The following is a 19,580-nucleotide window of genomic DNA, read 5'->3' as shown; positions in this document are numbered from 1 at the left end:
ATTGAAAATACTTCAACCATTCCCACAGGATGAACTTTGGCCCTTCCATTAAACACTGCTGACAAGGGCAGCGACTGGAGTTAAGCAACTAAGTGATTATTAAAGTCTAAAAAAAGCTGTTTTCCTGTTCAGCATTGCTCGAATTTCCCTCTGGAGGAGGACCTGGGCATTCCCAGCCCGCTGGATGCCTCCTCCTGCTGTCGCGGTGCTGATACTGCATCTCACTGCTGCGGGACAAACTGGGGTCCTGCAGGGTGCTTTGTACCTGATTTCACTGGCATTGACAGCACAGATCACTGCACTGAGAGGACAGGAGCTGTCTCCTTTTTATCTGGCCTAGAACAAAACTGAAATTAAGGCTTTACTTTCGTGGAAATTGAGATGTGGCACACTGAGAGTTGCTTATTTCCTGCATGTGAAGCAGTCACACCCTTAATAACACACAAGGAGTGTAAATATATCCAGCTATTACTAGCATCACCTTTCCTCTGCATTTTAAGAGTAATTATGGTAAAAAATCCAAAGCAAATAAGCTTGTAGAATTTCATTAAATTTAAAATGCTAAAACATCAGGCAGAGACTTTAAAGCATCAGCTTTGCAGGGAACAAGTGCTCGGGGTTAAGATGTGTAACCTTTGCTTCACTCACAATCACACTATTTGTATAAATGTGTGTGCTGCAAGGAAATAACCTCCCCCTATGGCTTCCTCAAAAAGGTACTGCAAGAATCTCTTTTATAACTTTCCCTATGGTTTGCCTTTATCTCCATGGATATTCAGAAAGATCTCAGGCTACCATGACAAGCACAGAGATCAATTTTACTCTAAGTGAACAAAAATGTCAGCCTGGACCTTCACCCGCTGAGCTTTCCTGGTGTGATACAAGATCCTGGCAGCTCCTGTGAGGGTGTTGCACACCACAGAGACACTCACCTTACCACAGATGTCATTTATAGCCACATGCACGAAGATGGAAGCCTCTTCTATGCCTTCCAGGTACACGTGTCTGTAACCTGAAACAGAGGGAGCAGAGCTGGCACAGGGCTGGGACAGGTCACAGGAGGAGCAGCTGGAGACTCTCCTTTTGTGAGCAGCAGAAGAGATCAAGCAGGTTTCTCCCAGCTCCTCCTCACAGTGAGGATCCAGGCTTGAGCATCACCTTGCCACACTCAGGTGTACCTGAGCCACACCACCTGCAAACTTCACCCCCATTTTTTGTCATGATTTCATAAAACAGCCCTGTCCTGTTTCATCCAGGGTCTGTTATTGCTGCTGTGAAGCCTTGATTTAAACTTGACCACATTCTCTCCTGTGGATTTTCAATCCATTATTAAGACTGCAAAACTTTCATCCAAGGTCAGTTTAGTAAGACTGGATGTTTTTTTAATATTTAAGACAAACTTTTTTCTTTATTTTGAAAGGAAAGAAAGATATACACACAAGAACTTTAATGTGAAAGAAGACTAAACTGAAAACAGAAAGAGGAAACTGTCAGAAAATGGCATTTAATGGCCTGATTCCCATCATTAGAATAGGTAACTTGCTGTTCTGTGTTAAACTACTACTCATAGTCATAAAACCAAGCAAAACCCTAGAGTTTTTTTCAAAAACTGGTGTAAAGAAAGAGAGGAAAAAGTGCTAAAGGAGTAAAGATTCTGTATATAAGCCTGCCAAGCCCATAATATTTACCCACTCTGCTTGACAGTCTTACCCATTTTTTTCAAAATCTAGTCCCAAAAGTCTGGAGTCAATTGATCTAATCTTCATCACCATATCAGTCAGGAGCTGACTAATGCAGAGAACTCAGGGCCCAAACTCTTGTTCTAACTAGAAATTTCTGCAACAGATACATTAATTTTCATTTTTCACAGGAAAAATCCCAGCCCAAGAATTTGGGAGGTCCCCTTTCTCTTACCTGGCATCATGCTGCTGAAGGCGATTGTCCTCTGCCCGATGAAATCCCTCCCGATGGGGTCGTGGTCCCACACCAGGAACCGGATCAGGGCGATCTCTGGCATGTGCACTGTGAACACCAGGGTCTCCTCCCACATGGGGTTAAAACCTTCCAAAAGGGGGAATCAGCCTTTAGGTGTCTCATTCACAACAAACAAGAAGTCTGCCTTAGGAATGCCTAAGCTGTGGTGTCAGTCTGGTTTTTTGTGACAGAATGATTGTTGTTCTTGGAAAATCTAGCATTCCCACAAGGAGCTGCACAAGGATTTGTAAGGGACAGAGTTGGGTCTTACCTAAATTTGGCCCTGTTTCCAGCAGGGGTTTGGACAACCTGCCTTTTGACCACAGCAAGCTCAAAATATCCTTCTCCCACACACAATAAGAAAACAAATGTTTTGTTTCATATCAAGACCTTCAGCATATTCATACCAACTCAGTCAAACAAGTCAAAATCCAAGTCTAATTAACATTAAAATGCTGTAATCCAATTTTCAGTGCTTTGTCATAATAGGCACCAAATCTTATCTACTCCTATTTTTATGAAAAAAACCTGCCTGAAAGAGGAGGTTTCAGCCATAAAAAACCTAAATCCCAGATAATCTTACCATTATCATCAACTACTCTGGTTTGTTCTTTGAAGCAATCAACAGGTAAGCCTATAACTTCTACTTCAACAAATGGATCTATGATCTGAAAAACAAAAAGCAACAAATATTAAAAAGGAAGAGTTACAAAGATGAAACACAAGCAAATGGCTTTTACAATATGGGCACTGTACATGAATGTCTAGGTAATTATTGGTCCTGAGCCTTATGGAGTGGATTATTAAATTGATAAAATCTCTCTCCATTTTTTACTTCTCCTGGAAGTACTGTGTTGACAATTGAGGAAAACCATCACACCACAGCTGTGATGCTTAAAAGTGAAGAAAACCACCTGAAGATGTAGGATGTTCATGACCTTATTTATTCATGGTCTGTATCTCTTGACAAGTAACTGCAGAATGTGAAATCCTCATCCTTAGCCCAGCCAGTGTGGAAATAAACCTTCTGCATCACAAAATAGCAATACAGCTGTCCCATACCTCTCCTCTGTCTCCCAGCATGGAATCACGTGGTTTGGGGAGTTGTTGACCACTGATAATTCTTAGAACCAGCTGTTTCTTCAATTGACCAGGCAGTGGGTCTTCAGAATTTGGGTTAAAGACACCTGTAAGAATGAAAAGTCTCATAATGTGAAAGTGCAACACGACTTTAATTACAGATACCTTCTGTCATCAGAAATGTATCTTTACACAAACTGTAACAAGGCCTCACACTCAATCGTGTGCTGCAATCAGTGTTCCACTGGTTTTGCTGGTTTTCCTTACCTTGACACATGCAGTTGGGTTTGAGGACATAGCCACAGTTCCCATTGGCACTGAATTTGGCCCGGTTCAGTTGCAGCATTCTCCCCTCTGACTGGTAGTTTAGTGCAACTATCAAAAATAAATAAATAAGATTCAAAAAAAAAAAAAAAATCAGATATCTTGTGGAAAATTATTCTCTTATATTACAGCTTCAGGGAGAGAAGCTCTCCAGAAGAGCTGAACTCTGAAACCCTCTTGCATTTGAGAAGTTCATTTATTTCCATTTACCAGACAACTCCTTGCATGTAAGACACATGTTCAAGGCAATCAATCCAGGGACAGTGACAAGGAGGATTCAATGGTCAGCAAAGCTGGATAAGCAGAGAACTCTGGGTGTCCTAAGGGGTGATTCCAGCGCTCCTATTCAAACATCCTGTCAGATTAAGCTCTTTTCTGACCCAGAGATGGGCAACTGAGAGGTGTTTTAAAAACTTTTATTCTATTTTTAGTCTCATGTGAAGGGTGAGACAATGCAGATGTTATAATTTTTGCCATCACAATCAGAAGCCAACTATTTCCTAATTATAATACATTATAAGTGTTTCTTGGCCTATCAGCTTTTGTTACACTATGTTGTAAATGTTGTAAAGCCAATCATCTAAAATTACCCCTTGTAAGTCTTATTACAATGCATCTTTCATAGTTCTATTTCTCTAAAATATCTAGTCTTATTTATAAGGCTATCTTTTGAAACTTCTTTCTGGTTCAATTTCTCTCTTAAAAATGTGTCTCCTATTCTATGGATAGAATTCCCTACAAATCCATTTCCCACAACATCCCACCCAAAACAGAACAAAAAATAAAGAAGTTTCCTTTCAGCTCACCAAGTTGGCAGCCAGCATTCCAGAAGGGCTGGGGGTTGTAGTTGCTGGAGTCCACTCTGTAGGAGGAGGGGTAGATGCGGGACAGTTGGTGCTGGTTGAAACGTAGGTACTGGGCTGGCTTCTGCTGTAGGATCTGGTGGGCTTTGGTTTCACTGAAAGATGAAACCTGCCAGCTGGAAGAGACTGCAGAGGAGATTAGAGGTAATCTCCTTATTCATTTATTTATTATCTAGATAAAGCTTTCAAAAGTACATAGCATTAGTTCCTTTTAGCTATCAAGCATCATTTCAGTGCATGCCACTCAGAGGGAATTCTGTTTTCCTTAAATTACAGCAGACACTGTGCTTATTGGAGGAGTTATGGTTGGGAAAGTGAATATGATGATGACCCGAATCTTCATTAAGAAGTCTTCTTTTAATAAAAAGACAAGAACATAAACCTTTCAATTTCTTTGTGTAGCAATTATTTTCACCAACATTTTAGTTCAACTTACTTTCAGCTTCAACATCATGGATGCCAACTGACTTTGTGTATTTCACCAGGTCAGACAGGGCCCTGGACAGCTTCATTGTCTTCTTCTGTCGGCTTACCCTAGAAAGGTAAATTAACAAAGCAAATTAACTTCCCACCAATTAAAGAGCAAATGTTATCTTTTATATTTAAAAATAAATCAGGGGAAAGAAATGTATGAGACAGTAAGAGCTCAAAATGCATAAAAGGTCCACTGTGCTTCGCTACTTAATCCAAAGAGCACCAAGAGATCATTCTGGTGATTTTGTGGCAGACATTGCATCTCCCCACATTCCTGTCACGTGCCTGCAGCCACCAACAAACATCTGACATCTAGACCAGAAGCAAACCTATTTAGTGGGGGCATTTATGCAGGCATATTTTAGCAACAAAGCTGTCCAATCATTTAACAAACCTGCTGTAATGTACAGAGCTCCGGGCTAAATTCCCTTGAGAATCCCAATCGTCTTCACCCTCTTCCAGACTTGATGCCTTTTTCAATTTGCTTCCTTTTTTCTGTGCCAGAAGGAAATAAAACCATAATATCATAACTGTGTGATCAAAGTTTGAGCAGCTGGCTACCATTCTGCTTTGTTATGCCAATGAGTGTATTACTTAGAGAAAATGGAAAATGACAGCTTTCGTAACACTCAGCTCTGCAGCAAAATTTGCACATGGGGAAAACTCAGCCCAAGGTCTGAGCCTTGTTACAAAGGAAGCACAAATCCTCAGATAAAAGGTGTAAATTAATTTTTGTGGTTCTCAGATCTTGAATGCCTTCAGACCTTCATGTAGATTGAATCTGTGTTGTTATGCACAATGATAAGCAGCTCTCCAGCCTGTCTGTTCAGTGAACAGCCTCAGAGTGAGGTGCTGCAGATGTTGCAGTTATGAAATTCCTCTCCACTGCTGCAAAAATAAAAATCCCTCCAAGAATCCAGGATCTGGTGCAGACCTCACCTTGCCAGGGGCTCACCTTGCGTTTGGAGAAGCTGCCCATGAGTGACCTGCTCTGCCTTTTGCTGGCACTGAAATCTTCCCCAGATTCTGCATCATCCTCGAGTTTACTCTGAAGCAACCAAAGAAAGAACACAGGAGCTCAGACAGAGTGCTCAGACAGTCTCTGGATATCAGCACAAACAGAAGGGGATTTTAGCACTGACTACTCTGGGTGACACCTCTACTAAAGGGTTTGTCAAGCCTTGGTCTTGTAGTGGCTCTCACAAGAACTCTGATACATCATGTAAAGCATTGGGTTTAAAATACATACAAAACTCACCCCACAGGGTGTTTTGGGAAGCTGATTTTTAGTTCTCATCCCTAGTTTAGTTTTAATCCCTGCTTATTACACCTGCTTATTGTTGGCAGATCTCCACTGTTTTTCATTTGCGTGGAACAATCTTCCCAAGCTTTTTGTGGCTTATTACACAGTCTAAAATAACAATGCCTCAACTTTGTGAAGTGCAGTCTGTGGGCTGAGTACATTTTTATAGATTAGAGTTAATATAAAATTAAAATTTACTGAAAATGCATAGAACATGAAGAACTGAGGAACAAAAAGAGCCCAACATTCATAAGCAGTTTTTATAATGGAAAATCAAATTCTTTCTGTTGAAAAGTCATTTCATGCTCCAATTGCTGTGTAAGCAAGATAAATAGTTTGTGTATCTGACAGGGATGTTCACCTGGCGTCATCATTAACTGCATGAATTCAGCCACAAAGCTGAAGTCTATAATATAAGATATATTTAGTAAACTATTGAAACACAAGTACAATAAAACACAAATTCACCTTCTTACTATCAGACTTCAGCCCAGCCTTTCCTGAGGATGGTAGAGTGGAAACTGTAAAATTGTTTGGATCTTCACAGTCACGGATTTTGGATTCTTTTATCAGTGAGTCAAGTTTTTTCTTTGCTATATTCTCCACTCTTTTCCTGTTAGCAGATGCCTGCAAACAAAACATTAAATCATTAAATAAGGCAGTGATGAAAAAAGCATCATGTGAGTCCCATACCATGTCCAGGCTGAATCTGCAGCTGCAATAGGTGCAAGATCTATTGGGTGGAATGGATAGGAGATGCTTTAGAATCCTCTTTTCAGCAGATTAAAGGCAAAATTCAAGAGAACTCCTGTTCCCTGCTCTGTGTAACCATGGCCAATGTGGGGAAGTGAGGAAATAAAACTAAAAATAAAAATCAAGAGTTTTCTTTTTCACTCAGGTCTTTTAAGGGGTGACAAATTGTGTTCTCTCAGTAGGCCTCAAGAATTTCCAGTTATATTTGTCCTGAAACAAGCTCTGATTTCCTGAACTCTTCAAAATTTCATTTTGGAATGCAAACCAGGTGTAGCAAATCTCAGATTTAAAGCATCAGTAAATCTCAGCAAAGTGAACTGATAATAACAAAGATGATGCTGTAAAATATTCAAAAGTTATATCCTAACTTGTAATAACTTCCAAAAAGCAAAGAAGTTATTTTTCTCCTTTGATAGTCTTATTCACAAAGAAGTTTCTCTTTTAGATGAAAAGGATCAGATTGATAATACAAAATGAGGAAATAGCCTGAGGGAGAAAGGACTGAGAATGCAAACTCTCTCCAAGGCAATTTGGTTTATGTCATTAAATGGTTTTGCTGTGTTTTGTTTTGTTTCTGCAAGGTGCAGTGGAACTTGCCAGAAGATTAAAATGACAAAAAATATAACTTTTTAAAAAGGATGAAGAAATAAGGGATTTTCAGATTGAAGCCAGCAGAGATTTTTCTTACAGTAAAAATCAACCAAGCCCAGAATTCAGCTAAGCAAAGGGATGCTCTGTAAAAATGACCACAATTTGATGTAAATATAATATTTTCTTTTTTTTTTTTTGTATTTTAGGGGAAGCACACTGTGATACACTGAAGAATATTATTCTTTAATATTCTAAACTTGAAACATAACCCCTAGAACAGGTGCTGCTTCCTGTGCACTTTCGTCAATCTGCCCCCATGAAGGTTTAGAACCTGAACCCCTTGTGATGGACCCCAGAGATCAGACCACACCCACAATCCAGACAACTCCTACAAGGTTTCCTCTCGCTGGGATGGGAAGCCTTGACAGACATTTACATTCACTTCACTTACATCTCCATTCATTAGTTTGCAGTCATCATCAATCTCATCAGCACTGTCCTCATCAGAAACTTCTCCTTCCTCTGCATCATCACTGATGTTGGCTGGAAGTTTCTTGCCCTAGAAGAAAAATTTATTACAGAGGCAGGGGAGCTCTTGCTATAACATATTCTAAAAAGAAAAAAAAAATCAAATTTATTCAAAGCATGTTCTTTCCAGGCTCTTACTGACTGAGAAGATATTTGTTCTGAACCTTAAGTAGCAGTTTCCTAAGGTCTGCTTTTTGTGAAATGATTTCGGTTAGGGTACAGTGATAACCAGGCAGAAATCCTCATCATCACAAACAAGAGGAAGGAAAGCACACATGAAGCAGGAGTTTACCTTAACCAGGATCTTCCCTTTAAGACTTGCTGGTGAAGGGAGCTTTGTGGAGTCATCGTTGTGCACAGAAGACAGATCCAGTTTGTCTCCCAGAATTTCTGTAAGATACTGAGCCATCTTCTTCTGCTGCACAATGCTGCAGTGGTTCTCAATTGACAGGATCACAGGGTACCTGCAGAGACCAGAAAGCATCAGCTGCAAATTTGGCTTTTACAGCATGAAGGCTTTTCCCACTACCAACAGAGCAGTGTCATACAGATAAACCTGCCGACAAAGCCTCTTCTACAAAGACAGCAAGTGTTGTTTCTAGTTTTAGTTTTACTCTTCTCATTTACTGTTGATTATCCAGGCCAAAGCCAAGGAACAACCATGCCTGCTTGGAGATAAGACTTGTGGAACTCCAGTGTGGTCAGTGCCATGTAAAACCACACTGAAGATGGATTTCTCTTTAGAGATTATGCTTTTTCAAGATCAGCACAACAGCCAGTCTGTAAAGGAGTTTTGCAGGATCGAACTATCAGGGATTCACTAATTAAAAATCAATTATTTTTATCCTGACATCTGGCCTTCATTAGCTCTTGATCAGGAAAAATAAGGATTTGAGCCACACCAGGACCAAACTTTCCCAGTTGATGATGTGGTCCCAGTTAGCCTTTTTGCAAAGGTTAAAGAAACAGAACCATTTCAGAAGCACTGCCTTTGATTTGTTTACCATGACTTCAGGCAAACTGCAAAAAATCTCAGGCTCACAAGAAGTTTACCTGGTCTGAAAATTTAGTGCAAGTTTAGCTCTATTTGTAAAGGCAGATGGGCTGCTTTGGGGGAGCTACTGGAAAATTTTTACAGCAATAAAGTAATTTCTATTAAAAAAAAAAAACCCAAACTTTGGCACACACATTTTGTGTGGAGGAGGACAACAGTAACTGCCAAGGTATATGAAACTTCCCATGAATAGTACTGATTTTCTGAGCAATGTACCTGGAGGGAAAATAACCTCTTTCTGATGAACACTCTGCTTTGTCCCCAATCAGGTCACTGCCTCTTTGAATTCTTTATTCTCTGACTTGTTTCCTATCCCTGGAGCACCCAGGTGTAGCCTTGGCAGCACCAGAGTGCACATCCAGAGAGACAAAGTGGTTCAACTGTCAGCCCTTCACTAAAAACATTCACTGGCAAAACCTATTGATCCTCAGGTGTTGTACAAGCTCAATAAAGCCAACCCCACACCTCTGTGCAGAATGTCCCTACTCAGCTTTGCCTTGGTGTTCCTTTCTGAAGGATCTGAAGGATTTCTCCCCAGAAAACAACTCCAAATTCTGTCTGGAATTCTGGAACGGGTCAGGGATGCACAAGGATGCCAGGGAACACTGCCATTCATAGCCCTGAGACTCAAAGGTTGGCAGGCTAGATACATACTCGTTCTTGATAAAGGCATATTTGTTGATAGTTTCAATCACATCTTTGAAGAGGATTTTGGAAGTCAAGGTGTATCCATGGTGGACAATTGGTTCTCCATCCGGCCCGTCCCAGCAGTCAACTGTAGGACAGAAACAGTGACACCCATCAGAGCAGGAACACCTGGGCCACTCCCTGTGGGGGACAATAAAACACTGAAATTCCCTTCAGCAGCCCAGCCAGCCATGTCCCCGAACCAGGGCACAGGTTCATTCCCACCCTGCATCTCCCTCCTCTCTGTGCTCAACATCTTTCCTGGGAAGGAACTTCCTGAACTTGACCTCGTGCTGGGACCAGCTGACTGTTCCCAGTGTTTGAGAAAGCCCCAAGCAAAGAAACTCTTTTAAAAAGTGCTGAGGACTTTATTAAAGGGAGAGAGGTGACAGAGCAGAGCATTGCTTTTACTGTGCTCCTGCTGAACCTGAAAAGGAAAGCAGAGACTCTCAGCCAAGCTGCTCACACCACAGGCCAAGCCAAGACCTGCTCATCCCCAGCCCACCCTGTCTTTTTACTGACTTTATACTTGTCTATTATCATATTTTTATGGAATGTTTTACTCCTCTAAAGCACCCAATGGCACATCCACAATCCAACCTGAGCAAACCATATTTGCCTTCTGAAAAACTGTGAAAACACTTTGATGGTCAGAACATTAAAGATGATTATGAAAGAGGCAATGTCTCAGAAAGCAGCACAAGAAGGGATTGCACAAAAACATCTCCTGGTCACTGCAGAGACTGTCACCATTTCACAGAATACTTCCCTGAGCAGAAATAACCACTTTCCTCTTAAGTCTGGCAGGAGCTCTGCCATATTTGCCAGTCTGGTTGTCACTCACTTGGCTAGGCAGGAGAAGCACCAGTGCATTCTGCCCAACATCAGCATCCTCTCTACAACAGGAGTTTTACAGTTTTTTTCCTCACTACCAGCAACACCACTCCTCAAATGTCTTATTTCCATGCTCAAGAAAATATGTCCATTCTATCACAACATTATTTTGTTGTTCTTTATGAAAGGAAAAGACATTTTCCTAGGCTTTTTCCTCTCCCCAGTTACCATGCCTTCTGCAGAAATCACAGATCCTTCTTCAGAGAGGAGAAACAAGACTACAGAGCCCACGGACAGCTCCTTTTTGCTCTTTACCTTCCACGCAGCGACAGCCAGACTGTAGCACCCATGCATACATGTCCACCCTGGACTGGGACATCAGCTGATCTCCCATGAGGTAGGTGTTGTGTGAAGAGGTAATGAAATAGTGACTCAGAGGGTAGCTCATGTCCTGGTTCACTTGGTAATGTTCTGGGTTAAATATGTCCCCCGATGGGCTCCGCATGTAATTGGTGAAACCTGTCAACAAACAACACTGTAAATAATAGTTTCATCCTTTTTGTTGCTGTAATCTTCCTAAAATCAGACTAAAATGCATCCCTACATTCACCAGCACATTTGAGATAAAGAAATAGCACCACCACACCCAAATCATCACCATAACCAAGTGCAATTATTGCTTTTCTCATTGCTTTGTATGTTTTCCTGCTCTGCCTTTCCTGTAAAAAATATGTCTATTTAGTCCAAACCTCTTAGGCTTATAACTTGTGTCAAAAGATTCTGCTAGGACGTTGGGTCACAAGGCAGATAAAAGCCTCCAGAGATCTGCAGTTATATCCTGGAGTTGCTCCTCAGTGAAATCTTGTAAGATCTGCAGTATTGGGCTGCATAGAGACAGTTTTTGATGGCCTAACAGGAGATACTCTCCTCTCTTCTTTCAGTATTTTCCCAAAAAAACCCAGAATAATGACAGTACATATTGGCTTGTACAAGCTACATTCTCTAATTTGGATATGACACCACAAACCTTTGCTTCTGCCTTGTTTAGAAGCAAAGTTTTAGCAAGTTATGATTTTATCTTTGTGTGAAATTGCTGCTCTCAGACCTCCAGCAGACATTTGTGCACATATCACAGACCCTTTCACAATTCAGACTGACATGAAACACTGTAACTTCCACTTCAAATATCCCCCAAAGGTTTTTCTTTCACCACCAAGGAAAGACAGACTCCCATTCACACCCTGGCTTTGCTGACAGTGATGATGCCTTTGGTCAATAGGTTTCTGCTTCAAGACTTCTAATTCTCCTGACATTTCACTCATTCCATAAATAAACCAGTGCCCGTGTAAAAATCCTGCTGAACTTCCTAAGGTCTTAACACATTTTGACTGTGACAAGAGAAAATGTCACCTTTATGATGGTCCTTCTAGGCTGCACATTTGGTATTTGATGAAAGTTTTATTAAAGGAAAAGAGCTGATAAACACAAATAGCAGCCAAAACATTTTGAACAATACACTTGGACACAGTGCCAGGGAATTCAACTCAGCCCAGCTGAATATTGAAGTCTCTTGGAGCACATAGCATGATCAATGAGCAAATCAGTGATAGAGTCAGGGTGAAAACAAAAGATGAACCACGGCAGAGCAGCCACTGTGGAAAATGGATAGAGCACAGAGTGTGTCAGCAAACACACAGCCAAACACTGGTGGCAGGTAATCAGTTCTTCCTGCAAACCAATCAGCTGCTGCAAGATTAATTCCACCCAGCACTGGGAGGGCAGCTGCAACAAAACCATTGTTTGCTTTAAGCTCTTGTTGAAATATGATGGCATGGGGGTTGTTATGAGTTCACACCAATTGGTTTTATCAATCCTACTAGGAAGAAGGAGGAAAGAAGGAAGGTGCTGTCAGCAGTGTGTCCCACAGGACTGCAGTGGTCACACTCAGGGAAGGTGCCCTGGCACTGTGTCACTTTGATCAGCAGACAAAGGTAAAGGGTTTCTTTAGAGACTGTGAATGAGCACACAGTCACAGGCCACTCCAAGGTGCTCCATGACAAAAGCCAGCACAGCTGAGGACAGGCATAGGAATGAATTGGAAAGGACCAAGGACACTGTGCTGTTATTTCACTACTACTGAGGTGCAGCCAAGTGTGGGCAGGATGCTCTGCCTGGGCTGTACCAGTCTGAGGAATGGACAGGCAGCTTCAGCTTCCAAGGCTGCTGCATTTCAGTCCCCAGGACAGCACTGGACTTGTTTTCTGGGAGACAGGAGACATTTAAAGTCTCAGCTCCACACAGACAAGAGAGGAATAGCTCCTGTGTGTGTGTGTGTGTGTGTGCACACACATGTTCATACATGATGTACATACAGGAACAGATTTATGATTTTTAAGCAGCTCTTCCTCCTTTGTCAGCACCAGCCCAGCAGTGTGCCCCTGCCAGCCCCTCAGTCACCTCTGTTTGGATGTTACCAGAAATGTCCTGCATTAATTAAGGTCTAGATTAGGTCTGTTCTGTTCTGTTGCACTTGCAGCAAGTTACTGGAGGGGTTAAGGTCACAAAGCTTTTTCCAGTTGTCTCCAAAGGACCTCACCTTCTGCTTCCACCTGATCAGGAACAGACACCAGCAGAATGTCACCATACTGGACTCTCTCTTATCCTAACCCATAAATTCTCTAATGCTTTAGCATCCATTCTGAGGCAAAGTAATTGTATAGATTTAGTTGTTGTTATTGTTTTTTTCTATGGAAACTTACAGTAGTTTGAAAAGCCTACTCTTACTTTTTTTAGGTATGAGGAAGGCAAGATAATGAACTTGCTTATTCATTATTTATGTGACTGCAACTGTCTGTAAAGACCAGAAAATGAAAAGAATGTCATCTGCTCCCTCACTGGCATTAGCATAAGCTTTAAAATAAATTGAAAATTTAGTCTGGAAGTAGAACAGACCTTGACCCATCCTAAGCAACCACCTTACACACTGTACCAGAAACTACCCACTTCTTCCTTCAGGAAACCAAACAACTTCTGTTCTGTCACTTTTCAGGATGACAACACACCCACAGAAATGGACAAGACTGATTTTCTAAACGTCCAAGAACTGTTGAACAGAACCTAATTCCTCAGGAATGTACTCCCTTCTTGGGGTGAATAAGATCTGGTTGAAGATTTACTATTTAGGGGAAAGGACTTACAGTCAGCCCCCAAAATAACAGCTACCAGCCTGGTGGTACAGCATTGATAAAAGAGAGAAGGCTTCAGCAGCAAAGGTTAGGAAGGCAGGACCAATTTCATCTATCATCCCACTCAGACATTTACTCTGGATCACATCACTCCTCTTATATTAAGATTTAAATGATTTCCAAAAATACCTGCAGGAATGATGCAACCAAATTCAACTGTATTTTCCAAAAGCGCAAATAGAGACACCTCCAGTTCCAGATGACTTTCAATGACTGCTGCTTCATCCTGATATGTACCTTTCAAAACTCCTCCAAAGAGATCTGATTTTTTCTAGGCTCCTCAGTAAATGGTAGATATTTTAAAAAAAAAGGCAAAAAGACTGGAAACATACTCTATACAACATGACAAAATTCTACATCTATATATTCTGGAAGCAGCAGCAATATTCTCCCGAGCATTGAGACAGTTCCCTTTTCCCCACAAAAGCTGCACCAGCCAGCTCACCATCAATTCCCAGGGCTCCCTCCTTCTTGTTCTCCGGGCATGGCTCAAACTTGCTGATGATTTCCAGGCAATGTTCTTTAGTCACATTTGTCATCTGTAAAAGCACCAAAAATGCAGTGTTAACTATTAATCACAGCTTCTCTGAGCTCTCTCCATCTCCAGTCCGACAACTGGGCAGATTATCCACAGTGGGACTCAGGATTTCCAGTTCCCCAGTGGGATTCTCACTCCTGTCAATCAGTGTCAGGTCAGATCAGAAGGGAGATTGCTCTGTGAAAAGTTTCTGTGCTGTTGGCAACTGCCTGATGACAGAGTTCTGCTTTGTAGGTCAGATCTGTTGTTAGAGCACCCAAACAGAACGAGCTTTGCCACAAACCAATGGGATTTCTTCTCTTGTAGGATTAGAGGATTAGTTTGCATTATCAAAGGGTTTTTTACTTTCAAATAAAACAAGAAAATGGCTCATCTTTATGCAGCAGACAGAAAAATCTGTTAGTAGCAGGGAAACAGAGAAACAGGACATAACGTTCTCAGGAAATCTGCTAACTTCAAGGTTGTTCTGCATTCTCAACTGAAAAAAAGTACAAAGGGAAATATATGTCTGTAAATGTTGTCATTTATGAAACCAGGGATATTAATGTTGAGCTGTAGCATTTTTGACATAATGCAGTGTTTTAGTAACTTAATTTTAACACAATTAATACTCCTGCTATTAACTGTTGATGTATTCTGTATTGTCCTGATATTATTTAACATTCCTGTCCTGCGTGGTCCAGCAAATCCTTTCTATTAGATGCTGTACATGTAAACACAGCCCTTGTCATCAGAGTGCAATAAAGTGACCATCAATTTGGCAACACAGAATCTTTGCCTGGAGAAAAATGAAACCACCAGCACATCTACTACAAGATCAATGCTTTTTCTGGGGGTAATTTAAAACCTAATAAATAAAAGTAAAAGAAGAAGACAAAAACCTCTAACTCTAGATTTGAACATCGACCATACTGGGTTTGAAAGATAAAGCTGTGGAACACCAGGTTTTTCTGGAATGGACTAAAGATGTTTTCCCTGTCCATGTTGTATGAGAAAGGGTGGCAAGGGAGAGAAGCCCCCCAGGCAGGATTTGGCCACGTCAGTAATTAGCTGAGTTGATTTCTGTCCTGTGGTGAGTGCTCATTTTCCCCTCACCATCTGGAGGATCAATTGACCAATGCAATGGAAACACACCCCACTTATCTAAAAAGATAACTGCCAGAGAGGTAGATTTTTTATTCATTCCTTTTATGGACAATGACTGAAAATCATGGACATTTATGATTCACGGGCATGAAGCTTCAGAGGAGACCATGAGATGAAAAGGGCAAAGATAAGTCAAAGGACTTGTTCCTGCAGCACTGGACTTAAATCACTCAGAGAAAATTTCTTAGGTACTACAATGTGTTTCAAAAACTCTCCTATACATTAATCATCCTCTCAACTGCTCTTTGAAAGATAATCCTCCAGTTTACACACTGAGACAGTGTGACAAAGTAATTCAGAGTTTCATCATGGGCTGTGCACTAGGTCATATGCAGAGCCAGGAACACCAGATTTGCTCCAAGGTACTGAATATTGGGAACAGACAGATGCTGATGGGATTCTTCAAGGGGAGCTCATGAAAAAAGAAAGCAATTCTAGAGATTATATTTAGGGGCACATCAAAAGAGCCTACAGGGCAAAAAGGTAGTGAGAGCAAGAAGATTCAAGAAACAGTCCTAGATGAAAATCAAGAGACATCTGTCTCTTTTTCACATGCACAGCATCTAAGTCCCCATCCCTTTTAAAAGGGAATTCATTCCCAATGTCAAGCAGGAAGGCATGCAGCTGGAATTCTGCTCCTGGCTTGGGCCTACCTTCTGTTCAGTCTCCAAGAAGCGTTTCAGGTCATCTGTGTCCAGGTAGTCCTTGTGGTTGCTGTAGGTGAGCATCAGCAGGTACAGATCGCGCCGTGTTGACATCATCTTGTAGAAGGCACAGAACTCCTCAAAGTCCAGCGTGCCCTGGTTGTCATCTGTGTCAGCCTCCTGCAGTACACAGCAATGAAACAGTCAGGAACACAACTGCCTGCACCAGTTTTAAACAAACAAACCCCTGCATGAGAGGGAAGCACTGGAATTAAATGCAGGTTGAAGCTGCGTGACGTGGCTGCTAGAACTGACTGATCTCTCAGCCTTGTCACAGGAATCCTCTGCACAGCTTTGAACCTCTCCCATGGATACATCCATGCCAAAAACAAGCTTGAAGGTTTAATTGTTCCACAGGGAACCCTGCTGAAGGATTTCTTCTGTCTATGGCAATCAAGTGAAGCCAAGTTCTCCTCCAACAATACGTGTGTGTCTGGCAGAATTACCCACTCACATCTTCAGAAGATCATTGGAGCCCAAATCATCTTGAAATTAATTTTATATCCAGGATTTGAGAGGATATCTGTTAAATCCATGGCCATAAACTAATAAGATCTGGAAGAATACTAATTTTGCAAGTAAAATAAAAGTCATCAGGGATTTCACATAAAGGCTTGCTGGTCCCTGCAGGGACTTTGTGATAACAAAAGCTACACATCTCCATTTTTGCTGACTAAATTGGGCCAAGGTCAGCAGAATGCAATGTCAAACAAACAGCTCTCAGCAGTGCAAAAATCTGACAGATACAGAGGTTTGCATGCTAGGTATTTTATTAGTACCAGCTATCATAGGATATTGGATACTTTATTTGTTAGAGAGAACATAATTGGAGGGGGAAACAAGACTGAGTTTCTGATCAAAAAGGTATACCAAAAGAGCAATTTTGGTGCTGTGTTTTCATGTTATGTAACACCAGAAGGTACCTGGTGTGTTGCCTTTTTCTTTGCATTTTCTGGAGCTCTTTCCAATTTACCAAATGGACTGTGTAGTATCTCTCAGTAGAGTGGAAACAAACCAGCTGCTGAAATATTTGCTATCACTCCTACTGGATTTCATGTTAAATCCTTGTTTTTCAGGAAAAAAAATTCTTACCTTAAACATTTGTTTGACTTTCTGTCGGGGTAGGTTCACATTCAGTTTGTGCATGAGCTGGAGCACTTCACTAATACTCAGACTGCCATCCCCATTTTTATCTGCCTCATCAAATGTCTGCTTCAACCACATTGAACAGGAGTTAAGGAACAGCACAGAATATTGAAGGATATTACTGAACATCATGACTGATTTTTTTCACATTAGGAAACACTGCAAATGAGACTGGGAATAAAAGGTCAAGCTAATATCTAAATCTCCTCGTGTTAGTTCAGTAACAGCTTCTAGACTTGTGTTCAACATGCCACATGTGCTCTGTGGCTATTTGATAAGAAGAAAAGCTTCTGAGTGAATCTCAGTGTTAGATCACCAAATTAAATGGATGGTTTTACACTGGGAGTGAGACTGAATAATCTATTGTGTGTTTTTCAGTCCACTGCAGTCACTCATTTCCAAATCTTGCCCAGAATTCTCTTCAGGAACTCTGTCTCTGGAAACAGGGAGTACAGTGGGAACTGCTCTGAAGCTCTGAGCCTAGTGCATACTTGCAGCAAAGCACATTCTGTAAGGAATCCTGAGCTTCTGCACAGCTCTCAGTGCTGGGAAAGCTCCCAGGCAGCACAGGAAGGATATTGGTCTCTGGTCCTTTGGCGTTTGGAGAGGCTGTCCTCGTCACTGATGCCTGCCATCAGGTACTTCAGCCCTGTGATCCAGGTCCGTGCCTCCTCGGCGCTGGAGGACACCAGGTCCAGGGATTCCATGTGGTCCCCGTAGTAGATGCTGAAGCAGCAGTTGGGGTCGAAGCTGCCGTCGGCATAGCGCTGGAAGATCTCTGACTGCTTCCCCTCACACACCTCCTGGATGGAGTCGATGGAAACTGCAGGGACACAAGTGCAGCTCAGAAATGGCTGTGAGCATGCCCAGAGAAATCCCAGAGAGAGAGAGCCCAAACCTCACGCTGCAAGGCCCCATCTCACACAGGGGCTGCTTCTGACTCAGTTACACCACCCTATACCCCTACAACCGCACAACCTGCAGCAACTTCAGCTTCATAGATTACCCATCATTAAATCATTTACTGTCCTTTAAAGTCAAGTACAACACTGTGGAATCATTTGAACCCTTCAGGGAAATCCCCAGGGCCTTGCCTTGGAAGAAGGGAGAGTTTTCCCCACCGAGGCTAAAGGAGAGGACTTTCCCCATGGTGCTCTGCAGCACTATTGCCAATCTAATGTAGATTGCTTCCCTCATTGGCCAGTTGACCCTGCCCACCCCAATTATTCATCCCTCATCCCCCCTACAGGTTGCTGCCCTTTGCCCTGCCCTGCACAATGCCTGTACCCTCAGGTCTTTGGCCACTGACCCCATTCTTAAATCTGTGCACAACACATGCTCGTGGTATTTTGTCCCTGATTTCCCTTCAGAGTGGTGGAGTAAACCTTCTCTGGAATTTATCATACAAAAGGCCCTTCTGCCTCTCTTGGCTGAGCTAGCCATGGTGAGTGTGGTGTGTGTGGACTTGATTGCTTTCCCTGAATGCTTATCCAAGCAGCTTTTCCACAGGAGATGCTTACTGGGAAACAAGTAACAGCATCCACCATCTAAACCCCACGCTGCTACACAACACCTCTCATTGAGCCAGACCCTTCATTCTCCTTTGTTTACAAGAGGACAAGGCCCCAGGAGGGGTCAGAGGGGAGGTTCTGTGGCTGACACTCACTTTTGGCTTTCTCATTCTTCCGAGAGGGTCTCCAGCGAATGCAGGACCTGTGGTCATCCAAGTAGTAGAAGCGGACCAGCCCCTTGGAGCCACCTCGGAGTTTGATCATCTGGGTGCCCGCCTGCATGGAGCTCATACATCTTTCCACTGAGGAGAGGAATAAAGAGAGAGCAGTGAGCCAGACCTTGCTCCCTTTGGAATTGCCTTTTCAGGAAGAAAACACATCAAGCAGCTGCCAAATGAACAGTTCAAGTCAAAGGACAAGGTTTCCTGTAGTGTCTGGTATAAGAGGTCAGGTGCTAATATCAAAAAGTCAGAAAGATTCTTGGTGACTGTGGACTTACCTGTAAATGTGAAAGTTTTGATTCCCATATTAATTTGTAAGAAATGATCACATGTTGGAACCAGCACAAGGTATGTACCTTTCTCAAGATCATCTCAAATCTGAGCTCTGACAATACAATGTAAACCTTGTGTGGGACACAGGATGAAATTTCACCTGGAAACTGGAATCCTTGGCCAGCAAGGCCACGTTTTCCTAGCAGGAGACCTCTCATCTGTGTTGTACTTTGCCTCTGGGCCTCAAGACCTGTTCCATTCCTGTGGGTTTGGCAGAATCCCAAACAGTGCAGCCTTAAAAGCCACAAGTGTTGGGAGAAGCTCCCTCCAA

General features: G+C 42.1%; 1 protein-coding gene across 6 annotated transcripts in view; it reads right to left on the bottom strand.

The window, feature by feature from the left end:
- The window catches only part of PLCH2 (phospholipase C eta 2), a 75,401-nt gene that overhangs the window by 10,965 nt on the left and 44,856 nt on the right, over positions 1-19,580 (bottom strand). For all 6 annotated transcript variants that reach the window (XM_072917527.1, XM_072917524.1, XM_072917525.1 and 3 more), the window contains 19 exons: positions 18,911-19,057; positions 17,824-18,067; positions 17,191-17,320; positions 16,048-16,218; positions 14,156-14,249; positions 10,781-10,984; positions 9,599-9,719; positions 8,183-8,354; positions 7,814-7,921; positions 6,487-6,645; positions 5,671-5,763; positions 5,110-5,210; positions 4,678-4,775; positions 4,185-4,367; positions 3,322-3,429; positions 3,037-3,161; positions 2,558-2,642; positions 1,915-2,061; positions 933-1,012 (listed from right to left, as the gene is read on the bottom strand). In XM_072917527.1, the coding sequence (XP_072773628.1) occupies positions 933-1,012; positions 1,915-2,061; positions 2,558-2,642; positions 3,037-3,161; positions 3,322-3,429; positions 4,185-4,367; positions 4,678-4,775; positions 5,110-5,210; positions 5,671-5,763; positions 6,487-6,645; positions 7,814-7,921; positions 8,183-8,354; positions 9,599-9,719; positions 10,781-10,984; positions 14,156-14,249; positions 16,048-16,218; positions 17,191-17,320; positions 17,824-18,067; positions 18,911-19,057 (2,570 nt within the window). The remainder of the gene's footprint in view (positions 1-932; positions 1,013-1,914; positions 2,062-2,557; positions 2,643-3,036; positions 3,162-3,321; positions 3,430-4,184; positions 4,368-4,677; positions 4,776-5,109; positions 5,211-5,670; positions 5,764-6,486; positions 6,646-7,813; positions 7,922-8,182; positions 8,355-9,598; positions 9,720-10,780; positions 10,985-14,155; positions 14,250-16,047; positions 16,219-17,190; positions 17,321-17,823; positions 18,068-18,910; positions 19,058-19,580) is intronic.

Source organism: Taeniopygia guttata, chromosome 21, assembly GCF_048771995.1.
Source record: "Taeniopygia guttata chromosome 21, bTaeGut7.mat, whole genome shotgun sequence".
Taxonomy (NCBI): Eukaryota; Metazoa; Chordata; class Aves; order Passeriformes; family Estrildidae; genus Taeniopygia; species Taeniopygia guttata.
Note: the sequence above shows the minus strand (reverse complement) of the source record. Positions and strands in the feature narration are given on the sequence as shown.